General features: G+C 46.7%; 1 protein-coding gene across 11 annotated transcripts in view; it reads right to left on the minus strand.

Moving 5' to 3' along the window:
- The window catches only part of PHACTR3 (phosphatase and actin regulator 3), a 419279-nt gene that overhangs the window by 267477 nt on the left and 134195 nt on the right, over positions 1–17607 (minus strand). For 10 of the 11 annotated variants that reach the window (XM_063959361.1, XM_063959364.1, XM_063959363.1 and 7 more), the window contains one exon: positions 3545–3727. The exons of the other annotated variant lie outside the window; for it this stretch is intronic. In XM_063959361.1, the coding sequence (XP_063815431.1) occupies positions 3545–3727 (183 nt within the window). The remainder of the gene's footprint in view (positions 1–3544; positions 3728–17607) is intronic. 11 annotated transcript variants of the gene reach the window in all.

The following is a 17607-nucleotide window of genomic DNA, read 5'->3' on the forward strand; positions in this document are numbered from 1 at the left end:
GATGTTAGTCAGGATCCAGACGCTTAACATCCTGAAGGTCGCAATACTGGTTCTGGAATCTCGACAGTTAAAATACAAACGGATCTCAATGGTGAGTATTAGGGTTAGGGATAGGCTCTAGGGGGGTCCTAGGATTAGGCTGCGGTGGTTGGGGGGCTTTGGTAGAATTAGGGTTTGGCCACTGAAAAGGATGGCTAGGGTTAGGTCACAGAAGGGGACGGTTAAAGTTAGACTGCGGTAAGGCTGGGTTAGGGTAAGAATACTTACCAAAATTAGACTGGATTTTTGACCATCAGGATTCTGCTACCAGTATTGTGACCATCAGGATTTTGTACCCAACTCATTTAACAATGGCAAGAGTAAATCTATTATCCTCATCTTGTACAACACTGCAAAAACTAAAGGGTAGTTTATTATTCAAGATGGGCTGTTAAGAGTGCCCCCCCCCCCCCCAACGACCCCTCTGTAACTTTTTAGACTTTTTTTAAATTATTTTTTTGCTCCATGCAGTTCCTCCCTCATCATGTTTAGCCTGATCCTCTCCTCCTCCACAGCAGGTGAAGCTGCAAAACACGCCATATACCAAATACTTTTTGTAAAAATCCCAAGCTTCCATAATAAACTGCTCCTTAATGGCGGAATTTTCATCCTGGCAAGCAGGAAAATACTGCAAGAAGAGCCCATGACTGGAACTTCCTCAGTCAGGATCCTCATTCCCTCCACTTCTGAGCACAAACAGGCAGATTCAGGCCACAACCCCACCAAAGAGACAAGCAAGTTATTACTTACTGTAAAATACACAGCATTCATGTATATGCAGGGTGATTGCCTTGTCTATGGCACTAAGCTGTGCAAATATACTACAGTATTCCAATATTTTTGTTAGTTTACGTTTTTTTGGGCTCAGAGCAAAAACATACCTCTTAACTGTTCTAATTTTGGTGAGACAATCGGTGCCCCTTATAGTGAGGCCACGCCACCTTTTTTTTCAGATATGCACCAGTGGAGTGTGCAAATGTCCATACTTGGCAAATAGGGAAAGATTTTCAGCCTTAAGTGTAGATCATCAAGTCCAAAAGTCTGGCTATCCCTTTGATAAGATATTCAGACTAGCAAACTGTAACCTTTAGTTTTTATTTCAGAAATAGCAGCAATAATGTAATTTAGTGGATGGGTAACATTCTTCACACTTGACAAAATAGCAACATGGAGCTCTAGGAGCTCAGAGAAAGAAACAAAACATCACAGCAGGGTGTAGTCCAGTCCATGGTTGTAAAACAAGAAAAAGCTAAATTTGTCCAATAACATCAACTGCAATCCAAGAACTACTGCAATTGCCCAGTTTTATATTGTAGCAAGCCATGTGATTGCATCGGCAACTGCTGTATTCATAACACCAAACACTGGGAGTAACAGCTGTACTGGCCATAAGCTGAACATAGCAAATAAAAACGGGAATAGTACTTAACAGTTCAGTTGGTTTGTAAAAATATAAATAATGAAGTTAAATCCTTAAAGCTCACATCTATTTATCTATCATTAGCTAAATGATGCGGTCAACCACTCGACTCCTGATAATATAAAGTAGAGGCAGGAGATTTGCTTCCCTGGCAAGATGCTCTGGCTGAATTCCAAATCGGCTGTACATCTGTATCCTTCTGGGAGAAGGCTAGTGTCTTCAGCTGATGAGGTAATGATCCCAAACTGATAAGATTGAGCAGACACTGGCAGCTTTACATATAATACTGTATGTCTCATTATGAAACCCTAACACTGAGGCTCCACTATCTGTCTGCAAATGACATCTACATTGGAGTGAGAGATGAGAAGTGTGTCAGGTTATGCTGTCCAGATCAGTCAGATGATCTATGGACTCTTTCAAATAGCTTCTTTAGTAGCATAATAGTGCAGTCTAATCACGACACCTCATGGATTATCTAGTAACTGCTGGAAAATATGTAGGACATACTTCTGTCACTTAGGAATTCTCTATGGAAAGTTGCAGATTTGGATGTTATTCCTCATAGCTCTGTGGTCCAAATCTTCCACATAAAAAGCTATCTGCCAGTAGCTATGTTCCACCTCTATAAACCTGTGCTTTTGAAGCATTATCTGGGTGCTACTTTTTAAAAGCAGTCACTAATTTATTTCTTTGGTATGTGGTCAAGATTCTGGCGGTCAAAAATCCAACACCAGAATCTCAACACTGAGAATGCGGACGGGTCTCCAAAGTGAGTATGAGGGTTTGGCTTAGGCACTAGGTGGAGGGTTACAGTTAGGCTGTGGTGGACTGGGAGATTAGGGTTAAGCTGCTGGAGGGGACAGTGAGATTTAGGCTGTAAGAAGGGTGGGTTAGGGGTAAAATACTTACCTGGAAGCCATTGGCATTCTGAAGTCGGGATTTCATACCTAACCCTCTCTTTGGTGTTGCAACTCACTGTAAATGCAGCCTGTATCCTTGAAATTTATTTTTCCAAGATAACATCAAGGTTAGTATTAATAAGCACATCAGCTTGCTGTGTATGCCAAGTCTCTGCAGATGGTAGAGCATTTTTGTACAATTTAAACAAAGTTATGTGTGGGCTTAGGCTGCTCCTTCTGAATCCCAGTACACAATGCCAACTTAAAGATTGTACGCTTGCGAAAAGGGCCCTCTATCCTCTTCGGGTAAGGTGTGTCAAACCTTGAAGAAAGATAACGTGGAGAGAAATAAAGTACCAGCCAATCAGCTCCTAACTGCCATGCTTCAAACACAGCCTGTAACGTGGCAGTTAGGAGCTGATTGACTTAATCTCTCTCCAAGGCTTGATAAAGCTCCCTCTTTGTCTATTACCCAATCTAATATTATTACTGTTTTGTCCCCAATTGTGAAGCAAGCACAGTGAAATATGTTGACGCTATATAAGTAAAGACTACTAAATGTTAGTACATTTCCAGCTTCCAGATAACTCTGATCAGGAAGATGCAAATATGTCTTGTTATAAAGCAGGCAAAGGCCCTAAAACGGCTCATAACGGAGCTGCTACACAGGAGAGCTGCTCACATTAGCTTCCATAAATCAAGGTTATAAGAAAATAAAAATGAGTATTGTTACTGTCTTTTCTGTCCTCTCCCCACACCTAGAGTGAAAGATGCCTTGCTTCTTTTTACTGCATCTAAATCTCTCATCTCCCTCTCAGTGAATACTGCTGCAGATTAAAAAAAGAAAAGAAAAAAAGCTGAACTACACACACTACAGACATTGGGGTCTATTCACTAAGCCTTGGAGTGAGATAACGTGGACCGCGATAAAGAACCAGCCAATCAGCTCCTAACTGCCATGTTACATACTGGGTTTGAAAAATGGCAGTTAGGAGATGATTAGCTGGTACTTTATCTCCATCCAAGGCTTAGTAAATAGACCCCACTGTAATACTACTGAATCAACGTGTCTATAAAGTGTGAATTGGCTGTAACGCCAATTCTACTTTAAGATTCCTAATCTCTCTTAATGAAAATTAGATGAGTTGATGAGCTGATCCTCATAATCTCTACAGTGAGATACCTTCTTCCTCTTCTGCCTGGTCTGTTTGTCGGTCTTCGTCCAAGGAGCTGACATTCCCTAAGGCTGCTGTAGAAGACTCTTGCAGTGTCTCTTCAGGGTAAGGTGTCTGGCTTGTAGGGGGTGGGGAGTCTCTGAGGCTCTCTCCTGTGGCATCTTCTAGTGGACACACTTTAGGTTCAGGATCTGAAAAATCAGTTGGTTTTATCTGTAGTGAATGACCATCAAAAATGGTGGAATATTTGTCAATGACAATATTTAAAAGGAGAACTATAGTGGAACAGGAAGAAGCTAGCATTATAGTTCAGAAAAATAGTAAATACTTAGTAAGACCATTAAAACATATGAAAAAATATCCAATAAAACAAAATCAGCACACACACATTTTATGACTGACAGAAAATTAGTGTAAGGACAAGGGAGGTTCAGGAACAGTCTATGCGACTGTAAAGAGCAAAAATTAGCATTTATCTCAAGGCTAAAACGGCATTTGGAAAGGCCCATTTTGCCATGCTCAAATGTGGACTACTGACACACCCTGTGAAGCGACAGTTATGGCGACACTGGATTTTTTTAAATTTTTTTTTAAATCTATACATGGTAACAGGTGTGGAAAACAGAACAGGCCACGTATCAAAATTTAGGGGAAGACCCATGGATGCTGGTCTAACGTCTGCTCCACCTCCCCCCTGATCACCCTTTCCGGCTCCTCACTCTGCTCTCAGAAGTACTAAAGGCACGTGTACAGTAACTGGTGCTTTTGAGAGCTGAGCAAGGGTGTTGAATGGGTGACCATGAATTGACGGGTCCCCCACCTTATGACCCCATACTGACTCTACCCCTGTAGTGGCAGTAGTTCCACCACTGAATGGTAAAGAGTTAAGGAAAGCCATATCTCCTGTGTGGTTTTTAAAGTTGCGTTTGACAAGAGAACAAACCAAACTATGCATAGTGAGTACTTTCTTTATATTGTGTTTTTCCATTATTTCACCTGTTTTGACATGAGTATGGATAGTGCAATCTGTAACCTGTTAGAATATAAAAAGGTCACATCAGCACAGAGTATTTAAGGAGATTAGTGGTGAGCATACTGATGTATGCATCCAAATAATTATCTTTTCGATGAAAGAGCTACATGTGATGGGAAGTGTTAGAATGTGAGGAGAAATAAATAAGATTTTACTCACCGGTAAATCTATTTCTCGTAGTCCGTAGTGGATGCTGGGAACTCCGAAAAGGACCATGGGGAATAGCGGCTCCGCAGGAGACTGGGCACAACTAAAGAAAGCTTTTAGGTCACCTGGTGTGCACTGGCTCCTCCCACTATGACCCTCCTCCAAGCCTCAGTTAGGACACTGTGCCCGGACGAGCTGACATAATAAGGAAGGATTTTGAATCCCGGGTAAGACTCTTACCAGCCACACCAATCACACCGTATAACTCGTGATACCATACCCAGTTTAACAGTATGAAAACAACTGAGCCTCTCAACAGATGGCTCAACAATAACCCTTTAGTTAGGCAATAACTATATACAAGTATTGCAGACAATCCGCACTTGGGACGGGCGCCCAGCATCCACTACGGACTACGAGAAATAGATTTACCGGTGAGTAAAATCTTATTTTCTCTGACGTCCTAGTGGATGCTGGGAACTCCGAAAGGACCATGGGGATTATACCAAAGCTCCCAAACGGGCGGGAGAGTGCGGATGACTCTGCAGCACCGAATGAGAGAACTCAAGGTCCTCCTCAGCCAGGGTATCAAATTTGTAGAATTTTGCAAACGTGTTTGCCCCTGACCAAGTAGCAGCTCGGCAAAGTTGTAAAGCCGAGACCCCTCGGGCAGCCGCCCAAGATGAGCCCACCTTCCTTGTGGAATGGGCTTTTACTGATTTAGGATGCGGCAGTCCAGCCGCAGAATGCGCCAGCTGAATTGTGCTACAAATCCAGCGAGCAATAGTCTGCTTAGAAGCAGGAGCACCCAGCTTGTTGGGTGCATACAGGATAAATAGCGAGTCAGTTTTCCTGACTCTAGCCGTCCTGCAAACATAAATTTTCAAGGCCCTGACTACGTCCAGTAACTTGGAATCCTCCAAGTCCCTAGTAGCCGCAGGCACCACAATAGGTTGGTTCAAGTGAAAAGCTGATACCACCTTAGGGAGAAACTGGGGACGAGTCCTCAATTCTGCCCTATCCATATGGAAAATCAGATAAGGGCTTTTACATGACAAAGCCGCCAATTCTGACACACGCCTGGCTGAAGCCAAGGCCAATAACATGACCACTTTCCACGTGAGATATTTCAGATCCACGGTTTTAAGTGGCTCAAACCAATGTGATTTTAAGAAACTCAACACCACGTTGAGATCCCAAGGTGCCACTGGAGGCACAAAAGGGGCTGAATATGCAGCACTCCCTTAACAAACGTCTGAACTTCAGGTAGTGAAGCTAGTTCTTTCTGGAAGAAAATCGACAGAGCCGAGATCTGTACCTTAATGGAGCCTAATTTCAGGCCCATAGTCACTCCTGCTTGTAGGAAATGCAGAATCGACCCAGTTGAAATTCCTCTGTTGGGGCCTTTTTGGCCTCACACCAAGCAACATACATCCGCCATATGCGGTGATAATGCTTTGCAGTTACATCTTTCCTGGCTTTAATCAGCGTAGGAATGACTTCCTCCGGAATGCCCTTTTCCTTCAGGATCCGGCGTTCAACCGCCATGCCGTCAAACGCAGCCGCGGTAAGTCTTGGAACAGACAGGGCCCCTGCTGCAGCAGGTCCAGTCTGAGCGGCAGAGGCCATGGGTCCTCTGAGATCATCTCTTGAAGTTCCGGGTACCACGCTCGTCTTGGCCAACCCGGAACCACGAGTATTGTTCTTACTCCTCGTTTTCTTATTATTCTCAGTACCCTTGGTATGAGAGGCAGAGGAGGGAACACATAAACTGACTGGTACACCCACGGTGTCACTAGAGCGTCCACAGAAATCGCCTGAGGGTCCCTTGACCTGGCGCAATATCTCTCTAGTTTTCTGTTTACGCGGGACACCATCATGTCCACCTGTGGCCTTTCCCAACGGTTTACCAACAGTTGGAAGACTTCTGGATGAAGTCCCCACTCTCCCGGGTGTAGGTCGTGTCCGCTGAGGAAGTCTGCTTCCCAGTTGTCCACTCCCGGAATGAACACTGCTGACAGTGCTAAGACGTGATTTTCCGCCCATCGGAGAATCCTTGTGGCTTCTGCCATCACCATCCTGCTTCTTGTGCCGCCCTGTCGGTTTACATGGGCGACTGCCGTGATGTTGTCTGATTGGATCAGTACCGGCTGGTTTTGAAGCAGAGGCCTTGCCAGACTTAGGGCATTGTAAATGGCCCTCAGTTCCAGAATATTTATGTGTAGGGACGACTCCTGACTTGACCAAAGTCCTTGGAAATTTCTTCCCTGTGTGACTGCCCCCCAGCCTCGAAGGCTGGCATCCGTGGTTACCAGGACCCAGTCCTGTATGCCGAATCTGCGGCCCTCTTGAAGATGAACACTCTGCAGCCACCACAGTAGAGATACCCTGGTCCTTGGAGACAGGGTTATCAGCCGATGCATCTGAAGATGCGATCCCGACCACTTGTCCAAGAGGTCCCACTGAAAGGTTCTTGCATGGAACCTGCCGAATGGAATTTTGCTTCGTAAGAAGCTACCATTTTTCCCAGGACTCGTGTGCAGTGATGCACCGATACCTGTTTTGGTTTCAGGAGGTCTCTGACTAGAGATGACAGCTCCTTGGCTTTCTCCTGCGGGAGAAACACTTTTTTCTGTTCTGTGTCCAGAACCATCCCCAGGAACAGTAGGCGTGTGGTAGGAACCAGCTGTGACTTTGGAATGTATAGAATCCATCCGTGCTGTTGTAGCACTTCCCGAGATAGTGCTACTCCGACCAACAACTGCTCCTTGGACCTCGCCTTTATAAGGAGATCGTCCAAGTACGGGATAATTAAAACTTCCTTTCTCGAAGGAGTATAATCATTTCTGCCATTACCTTGGTAAAGACCCTCGGTGCCGTGGACAGTCCAAACGGCAGTGTTTGGAATTGGTAATGGCAATCCTGTACCACAAATCTGAGGTACTCCTGGTGAGGATGGTAAATGGGGACATGTAGGTAAGCCTCCTTGATGTCCAGGGATACCATGTAATCCCCCTCCTCCAGGCTTGCAATAATCGCCCTGAGCGATTCCATCTTGAACTTGAATTTTTTTATGTATGTGTTCAAGGATTTCAAATATAAAATGGGTCTCACCGAACCGTCCGGTTTCGGTACCACAAACAGTGTGGAATAGTAACCCCGTCCTTGTTGAAGTAGGGGCACCTTGACTATCACCTGCTGGGAATACTGCTTGTGAATTGCCTTTAGCACAGTCTCCCTGCCTGAGGGAGTTGTCGGCAAGGCAGATTTGAGGAAACGGCGGGGGGGAGACGCCTCGAATTCCAGCTTGTACCCCTGAAATACTACTTGAAGGATCTAGGGATCCACCTGTGAGCGAGCCCACTGATCGCTGAAATTTTTGAGGCGGCCCCCCACCGTACCTGGCTACGCCTGTGGAGCCCCCGCGTCATGCGGTGGACTCAGAGGAAGCGGGGGAAGAATTTTGATTCTGGGAACTGGCTGACTGGTGCAGCTTTTTCCCTCTTCCCTCGTTTTACACGCTTGCATTTCTGAAGCCGAAAGGACTGTACCTGATAATACAGTGCTTTCTGAGGCTGTGAGGAAACCTGAGGTAAAAAATTTTCTTCCCAGCTGTTGCTGTGGATAAGAGGTCCCAGAGACCATCCCCAAACAATTCCTCACCCTTATAAGGCTCTATGTGCCTTTTAAAGTCAGCATCACCTGTCCAGTGTCGGGTCTCTAATAACCTCCTGACCGAATGGACATTGCATTAATTCTGGATGCCAGCCGGCAAAATATCCCTCTGTGCATCCCTCATATATAAGACGACGTCTTATGTTCGCAAACTAGTATCCCTGTTTGACAGGGTTACAGACCACGCTGCAGCAGCACTATCTGCAGGTCTCAGTCTAGTACCTGAGTGTGTAAATACAGACTTCAGGATAGCCTCCTGCTTTTTATCAGCAGGTACCTTCAAGTGGCCGTATCCTAAGACGGCAGTGCCATCTTTTTTGACAAACGTGTGAGCGCCTTATCCACCCTAGGGGATATCTCCCAGCTTAACTTATCCTCTGGCGGGAAAGGGTACGCCATCAGTAACTTTTTAGAAATTACCAGTTTCTTATCGGGGGAACCCACGCTTTTTCACACTTCATTCACTCATTTGATGGGGGAACAAAACACTGCCTGCTTTTTCTCCCCAAACATAAAACCCTTTTTTAGTGGTACTTGGGTTAATGTCAGAAATGCGTAACACATTTTTTATTTGCCGGGATCATGTAACGGATGTTCCTAGTGGATTGTGTATATGTCTCAACCTCGTCGACACTGGAGTCAGACTCCGTGTCGACATCTGTGTCTGCCATCTGAGGGAGCGGGCGTTTTTGAGCCCCTGATGGCCTTTGAGACGCCTGGGCAGGCGCGGGCTGAGAAGCCGGCTGTCCCATAGCTGTTACGTCATCCAGCCTTTTATGTAAGGAGTTGACACTGTCGGTTTATACCTTCCACCTATCCATCCACTCTGGTGTCGGCCCCCAGGGGGCGACATCACATTTATCGGCATCTGCTCTGCCATCACATAAGCCTCCTCATCAAACGTACCGACACACCGCACACACACAGGGAATGCTCTGACTGAGGACAGGACCCCACACAGCCCTTTGGGGAGACAGAGAGAGAGTATGCCAGCACACACCAGAGCGCTATATAATTTAGGGATTAACACTATATTGAGTGAATTTTTCCCAATAGCTGCTTGTATATACAATATTGCGCCTAAATTTAGTGCCCCCCCTCTCTTTTTAACCCTTTGAGCCTGAAAACTACAGGGGAGAGCCTGGGGAGCTGTCTTCCAGTTGCACTGTGAAGAGAAAATGGCGCCAGTGTGATGAGAGAGATAGCTCCGTCCCTTTTTCGCGGACTTTTCTCCCGCATTTTTATGGATTCTGGCAGGGGTATTTATCACATATATAGCCTCTGGGGCTATATATTGTGATATATATGCCAGCCAAGGTGTTTTTATTGCTGCTCAGGGCGCCCCCCCCCCAGCGCCCTGCACCCTCAGTGACCGGAGTGTGAAGTGTGCATGAGGAGCAATGGCGCACAGCTGCAGTGCTGTGCGCTACCTTTGTGAAGACTGATGTCTTCTGCCGCCGATTTTCCGGACCTCTTCTTGCTTCTGGCTCTGTAAGGGGGACGGCGGCGCGGCTCCGGGACCGAACACCAAGGCCAGTTCCATGCGGTCGATCCCTCTGGAGCTAATGGTGTCCAGTAGCCTAAGAAGCCCAAGCTAGCTGCAAGCAGGTAGGTTCGCTTCTTCTCCCCTTAGTCCCTCGCTGCAGTGAGCCTGTTGCCAGCAGGTCTCACTGTAAAATAAAAAACCTAATTATATACTTTCTTTCTAGAAGCTCAGGAGAGCCCCTAGTGTGCATCCAACCTCGGCCGGGCACAAAATCTAACTGAGGCTTGGAGGAGGGTCATAGTGGGAGGAGCCAGTGCACACCAGGTGACCTAAAAGCTTTCTTTAGTTGTGCCCAGTCTCCTGCGGAGCCGCTATTCCCCATGGTCCTTTCGGAGTTCCCAGCATCCACTAGGACGTCAGAGAAATTGGGAGTGACCAGAGCAGGGCACAGAGTAGTGATGTGAGGCATCTGTCAAAACGGGTATGGGTTGTTGGGTTGACAGTCATTAGGTCAACAGTCATTAGGTTGACACCTATTGGTCGACATTCATTAGGTAAACATGGTCATTAGGTCGACAGGTCAAAAAGTCGACATGAGGGGTTTTTTTTTGTTTTTTTGGTGTCATTTTCTTCGTAAAGTGACAGGGAACCCCAATTAGTGCACCATGTCCCCTCGCCATGCTTCAGGTTACCGTTCCCAATTAGAAACACAGAATTTGACGGCAGATAAGAACCACTTGGCCCATCTAGTCTGCCCTTTTTTTTTAACCATATTTTATCTCAAAACTTATTTGATCCTTATTTCTTTGTAAGGATATCCTTATGTCTATCCCATGCATGTTTAAATTGCTCTACTGTCTTAGCCTCTACCACCTCTGATGGGAGGCTATTCCACCTGTCCACTACCCTTTCTGAGAAGTAATTTTTCCTCATATTTCTCCTGAACCCCCCCACCCCTCCCCCCTCCAGTCTCAGTGCATGTCCTCGTGTCCTATTGCTTCTCTTCATATGGAGAATGTTTCCCCCCGGGACTTTGTTAAAACCCTTGATACATTTGAAAGTTTCTATAATGTTCCACCTTTCCCTTCTCTGCTCCAAACTATACATATTGAGATTTCTTAGTCTTTCTGGGTATGTTTTGTGATGTAGGCCATGCACCATTTTAGTTGCCCTTCTTTGTACAGTTTCTAATGTATTAATATCCTTCTGAAGAAATGGCCTCCAGAATTGAACACAGTATTCTAGATGAGGCCGTACCTATGACCTGTACAATTTTAGTCCACGTGGATCGTAAAGTATGAAAGTCCAAAAATTGAAGAAGAAAAATGTGAAAAACTTATGTCGACCTTTTGTACTGTCGACCTAGTACATGTCAACCTACTGACCATGGTGACATAATGACCCTGTCGACCTAATGCATGTCGACCAGTAGTGGTCGACCTAATGACTGTCGACCTAAGTGGTGTCGACCTAATGACTGTATCCCGTCAAAACTGATATGGGAGGTTACATGTGAATAACACACTTCTATTTGTAACAAAGTTCTTACATATATATTTTGTGCTACAAACTTTTTCCGGTCGCACATAACATGATTCTGTACATGTCCGGTCTGTGTTAGTGTTATACACATATAAAGCATAAAGGAAATGATCACCATGGATATGTTGAGGTAGACACTTCTGTGACTTGGAGACAGTCAGATAATTCATACTATAATGTAATGTTCAAAATAAAATCATTGCATCTAAGCAGATCTATGTAGTGTGTGGTTACAGGGATTGGATGCGTGTGGCTCCATACTACATACCTCCCAACTGTATCCTATTTTCTATTGACTGTTCCGCTGTCCCACTCATGGACTGCATTGTCCTCCAGTGGGGGAAGTTGGATGAGAGCGCTGCCACTGCTGCTCTGTATAGCAGGGTGTGAAGAGAGGGCGTGCTGTGCACACAGCATCTATTCACAGTTTAGGGAGAATGTAGTGGCAGGGGCGAGGGTGGCTCACGTGGAGCACGAGCTCCAGGCACCAGAAAAGTTAGAGGGCGCGCCGCAGAGCAAGCGGAGGAGAAGCAGAGGGGGAACACACTGACTCGGACTCTGAGACTAGGTTGGGAACAGAATAGGCCAGAGGCAACAGCAGGAGATACTGAAAGCTGGCACATCCTGGAGCTCTGCCCATCTCCTTTATATGGCTTACTGTGTGCTTGTGGCTGTGCAGTAAGGTTACTTCTGTATTGCGGCACCACTCTGCCACCGCTGACCTCTCTCTGTCTAGCCCAGCTGCTGCAGCAACTCTCTCTGCCCCAGTTGCTGCATAATCTCTCTCTGCACTATCTTTTGCAACATCTCTCTCTTTCATGGAAGCTGCAGCACACGTCTTTACTTCAGATGCTGCAGCATCACCTCTCTCTGCCCTAGCTGCTGCAGCACCTTTTTCTGCCCCAGCTGCTGCAGCACCTCTCTCTGTGCCCCAGCTGCTGCTTCAGCAGCGCCTCACTCTGCCTCTCATGAAGTTGCAGCACTTCTCTCAGCCCCTCAAGCTGCTGCAGAGCAGCTATTTCTGCCCCTCAGGCAATTATGTAACATTATTTTCATTGAGGCATAGTGGAATTATCAGGTCAGAGATGGTAATCATTTTCATTGAGGCATTGGGAGATTATCAGATCTGGGGACGGGGTCAGTTTTGGGGCATTATGTTCATTGAGAGATTGGGGGATTATCAGGTCTGTTTGGGTATTATTTTCATGAAGGGATTGGAGGGTTGTGAGGCAAGGTCAGTGGGGCATACACAGTGTTTTTAATTTATCTGAATTTAATACGTAAATAGTTAAATCCAGCTACTCCCATAATGGCTCTACTGTGGTGTAATGTGTATAACGAGCTCTACCATGGCATAACAAGTGTAAGGGGCTTTACCATGGTGTAACATGTATAAGGGGCTCTACTGTGCCATAATATGTATAAGGAGCTCTACTTTGGAGTAACGTGTATAAGTAGCTCTAAAGGCATAATGTGTATAAGCAGCTCTACTGTGGCATAACATGTAAAAGCAGCTCTACTGTGTTGCGTAACTTGTATGAGGGTGGAATACACAACCCTTGGAGGTTATTACTCAAAATGCCTACACCAATCATGCATTATTGTTTCTGTGTGCTTTTTTTTTTTTTTTGTTATTGTCTGTGTAGTTTATCTTTTGATGTATTACTTAAATCTTCTGTATTATGTGCATTGTTTGAGTTCTAGTTAGCGCCGCGGATGGCTGCCTCGGTGCTGCTCTGCCAAGCAGCCTTCGTTTTTAGTCTTACATGTATAATATGTCGAGTCTATCGTACAGTTGCAATGTGCAGTATCAACTCATACGTGTAATGTATGTTAAGTTTTTCACCCTTCTTATGCTATGTATTCCCCCTTCATGTTGCTGCTTGGCGATGCATTGTACCACAAAGAATTCCTAGTGTACGTGAGTACACCTGGCCAATAAAGCCGATTCTGATAAGTGGCTCTACTGTGGTGTAATGTGTATAAGCAGCTCTACTGTGTGGCGTAACATGTATAAGCAGCTCTAGTGTGTGGCGTAACATGTATAAGCAGCTCTAGTGTGTGAGGTAAAGTGTATGAGCTGCTGTACTGTGGCATAACATGTATAAGCGACTCTACTGTGTGGCGTAACATGTATAAGGGGTACTACTGTGTGGTGTTATGTGAATAATGGACTCTTCTGTTTGGTGTTATGTGAATAATGGACACTACTGTGTGGTGTTATGTGAGTTGGTACTATTTTGTGGCCACATCCCTTCCCTTGAAGCTACGCCCCTATATTTTAGTTGCACGCCTTTGGTGCGCACTGTCCATATTTTAGACATGGGGGCACCCAAAGAAATCTTTTGCACTGAGCTCCACAAGGTCCTGAACTGGCCCCATCACCAATTTAGGAATGGTAAATGATTTTTATTTTCAAATGTAACAAGCAACCACATGTTAGCCAGTCCCCCAGTTCAGTACAGGGGAGGGGGCGCCAAAACATGCCCTTACTTCGGGCACCATGGCACCTAGCTACACCTCTGTGTAGGGGGTAGCCCAGCATCCGCCCTCACCGCAAGGCTGCACCCCCTATTTGGACACATGCTCCAAAAGGTTCCAATTCAACAAGATGGAATGTTGGGAGGTATGATACTACATAAATCTGCTTAGCTGCAATGATTTTAAAGGAACCATTACACTAGCTTCATATAGTTGTTATTACCATGCTTCTTTTGCAGGTGCAAATGAAATACTGTACATACATTTTACTGGCGGCCGGGATCCCAGCTGTCATGATCCTGACAGCGCGATTCCAGCTAGCAGCATGCCGGCAGCGGGGCGAGCGCTAGAAAGCCCCTTGCCGGCTTGCTGCGCTTGTCATGCTGCAGGCACGGTGGCTCACTGCACTCGCCACAGGTTATATTCTCTCTTTATGTGTCAGGTGTCCGACTGTGATGTATGAGGTTTTCAATTGAAGCACTGGGTATGCCAATTCTTATAAATATGTGTTTTACATACAGGGCATGTAACTGAATCACAAGGTGCACACAAATCACACCAGAACTAACAGCTCACAAGCTTGGTGTATGAACATGGTATAGAAGGTACCTTGCTTGAAGTGTGGTGAAAGTATGTATGCTTAAAATTTGTGTATAAACTGTATACATACTGTATTTGCTTGTATAGTGTATATAATACAAAAAAAAAATCAGACAAGAATGCACTCCACATCCAGCAAATTGTATTCCAATATGGCTGCCATTTCTTCATTGTGCATTTACAATTCTGTGTGGCATATATTTCCCTTTCACTGCTTCTCCACAGTATAAAAAGTCCATCTACAAACTGTAACATCTCAGTTTCACCACAAGAGGACAGTATCTACCTAGAAGAGCACACAGACAAACCGTAAAGTGAAATGGAAACTAAACTAGGAGATCACGGAGTTCCAGGTGGGCGGCTGATAGAAAACTGGATTCTAAGCGCTCCCACGTAAAATCCATGAGTTTCAGTAACAGAACAGCAGTAAATAATTGGAGCAGCATGACTATAAAACTCTGTGGGATTTGCACATTTCTTTTTAATTGAAAATTTTAATTGTCATTGTGGTTACTGTGATTACAGGTTTATGGAGGGAGGGAGGCAGGCAGGTAGTCACTACAGTGTTCACTTAAAGGGGATTGCTGCTATTAGTTTTCCACCCCAAGAGCTGAACTAGAAGTCTGGAGAAAGGAAAAAAATCTGATATCTGTAAGTTAAAAAGGAGTTTTAATAAATACCTGTAAACCAAGATGTATCAGAGTAAAGCATTTAGAAATGGGTTTAAAGGCATACAGACGTCTAAGACATTATAGAGCTTCTATCGGTGGATGGTGTCCGGTCTCTAGGTTGACCACTATTGGTCGACAATATCTAGGTCTTCCTAACTTGGACAGTAACTTTTTCATACTTAATGATCCACGTGGACTACGATTGGGAATAGTAACCTGGCCAAAGCATGGCAAGCGAAGCGGTGCACTAATTGAGGTTCCCGGTCACTGTACGGAGAAAACAACACAACCCCCCCTGTCCCCCCCAAAAAAAACAACAACAACAACAACTCATGTCGACCTTTTGACCTGTCGATCTAGAACATGTCACCCTAGAATCCCTGTTGACCTAGTTACTGTCGAACAATAGTGGTCGACCTACACACTTTCGACCTAAGTGTGGTCCACCTTCCATACCACACACCTGGAGATAGACCATCAAACTGTATTCAGACATATGTGATTCACCTGTGCCCCTCAGAAATATTTTTTAGTCTTGCTAGCAGTCACTAAGGGTGAGAGAAGCTGATTGGAGATACAGTATATTCTACCTAGAGCAGGGGTGGGGAACCTCCGGCCCGCGGGCCGTATAAGGCCCGCGAAGCCGTTTGGTCCGGCCCACCCGCTCCTCTCAGTGAGACACGCCGCCGCACAGTCCGGCGGCAGCGTGTCTCAGCTGTCACCACACGGAGGAGAGCGCGGCTATTGTCGGGCGGCGGCGGCGTGTAGGACTTGAAACCAGCCGCCGGTTCGTGAGCCAATCAGAGCTCGCGGACCGGCAGCCAATCAGGAGCCACGGCTGCCGGTCCGCGAGCTCTGATTGGCTCTCAAACCGGCGGCTGGTTTCAAGTCTTACACGCCGCCGCCCAACATAGCCGTGCTCTCCTCTGTGTCCCCGCCGAAAGGAGCGGTAAGCGGGGGGGGGGGGGGAGCATCTGTATACCTGGCACTGTGGGTGTCATCTGTATACCTGGCACTATGGGGGTCATCTATATACCTGGCACTGTGGGGGTCATCTGTATACCTGGCACTGTGAGGGGCATTTGTATACCTGGCACTGTGGGGGCATCTGTATAGCTGGCACTGTGGGGACGTCTGTATACCTGGCACTGTGGGGACATCTGTATACCTGGCACTGTGAGGGGCATCTGTATACCTGGCACTGTGGGGGCATCTGTATACCTGGCACTGTGGGGGCATCTGTATACCTGGCACTGTGAGGGGCATCTGTATACCTGGCACTGTGGGGGCATTTGTATACCTGGCACTGTGGGGGCATTTGTATACCTGGCACTGTGAGGGGCATCTGTATACCTGGCACTGTGGGGGCATCTGTATACCTGGCACTGTGGGGGCATTTGTAAACCTGGCACTGTGGGGGCATTTGTATGCCTGGCACTGTGGGGGCATCTGTATGCCTGGCACTGTGAGGGGCATTTGTATACCTGGCACTGTGGGGGCATTTGTATACCTGGCACTGTGGGGGCATCTGTATACCTGGCACTGTGAGGGGCATTTGTATACCTGGCACTGTGGGGGCAATTGTGGATCTGGCACTGCACTATTGGGGGCATATGTGTATCACGTCCCATTTTAACTGGCCACACCCATTTTTTGGCGCGCGCGGGGGGCAGACTTGTATGGCCCCCGAAGGATTTTATAAATATCCAAATGGCCCTCGGTAGAATAAAGGTTCCCCACCCCTGACCTAGAGCCATGACTGCATAAACCAGGGGTGGGGAACCTCCGGCCCGCGAAGCCGTTTGGTCCGGCCCACCCGCTCCTCTCAGTGAGACACGCCGCCGCACAGTCCGGCGGCAGCGTGTCTCAGCTGTCACCACATGGAGGAGAGCGCGGCTATTGTCGGGCGGCGGCAGCGTGTAGGACTTGAAACCAGCCGCCGGTTCGTGAGCCAATCAGAGCTCGCGGACCGGCAGCCAATCAGGAGCCACGGCTGCCGGTCCGCGAGCTCCGATTGGCTCTCGAACCGGCGGCTGGTTTCAAGTCTTACACGCCGCCGCCCAACATAGCCGCGCTCTCCTCTGTGTCCCCGCCGAAAGGAGCGGTAAGCGGGACGGGGGGGAAGCATCTGTATACCTGGCACTGTGGGTGTCATCTGTATACCTGGCACTATGGGGGTCATCTATATACCTGGCACTGTGGGGATCATCTGTATACCTGGCACTGTGAGGGGCATTTGTATACCTGGCACTGTGGGGGCATCTGTATACCTGGCACTGTGGGGACATCTGTATACCTGGCACTGTGAGGGGCATCTGTACACCTGGCACAGTGGGGGCATCTGTATACCTGGCACTGTGGGGGCATCTGTATACCTGGCACTGTGAGGGGCATCTGTATACCTGGCACTGTGGGGGCATTTGTATACCTGGCACT

The sequence above is a fragment of the Pseudophryne corroboree genome, chromosome 3 (assembly GCF_028390025.1).
Source record: "Pseudophryne corroboree isolate aPseCor3 chromosome 3, aPseCor3.hap2, whole genome shotgun sequence".
In the NCBI taxonomy this organism is placed as follows: domain Eukaryota; kingdom Metazoa; phylum Chordata; class Amphibia; order Anura; family Myobatrachidae; genus Pseudophryne; species Pseudophryne corroboree.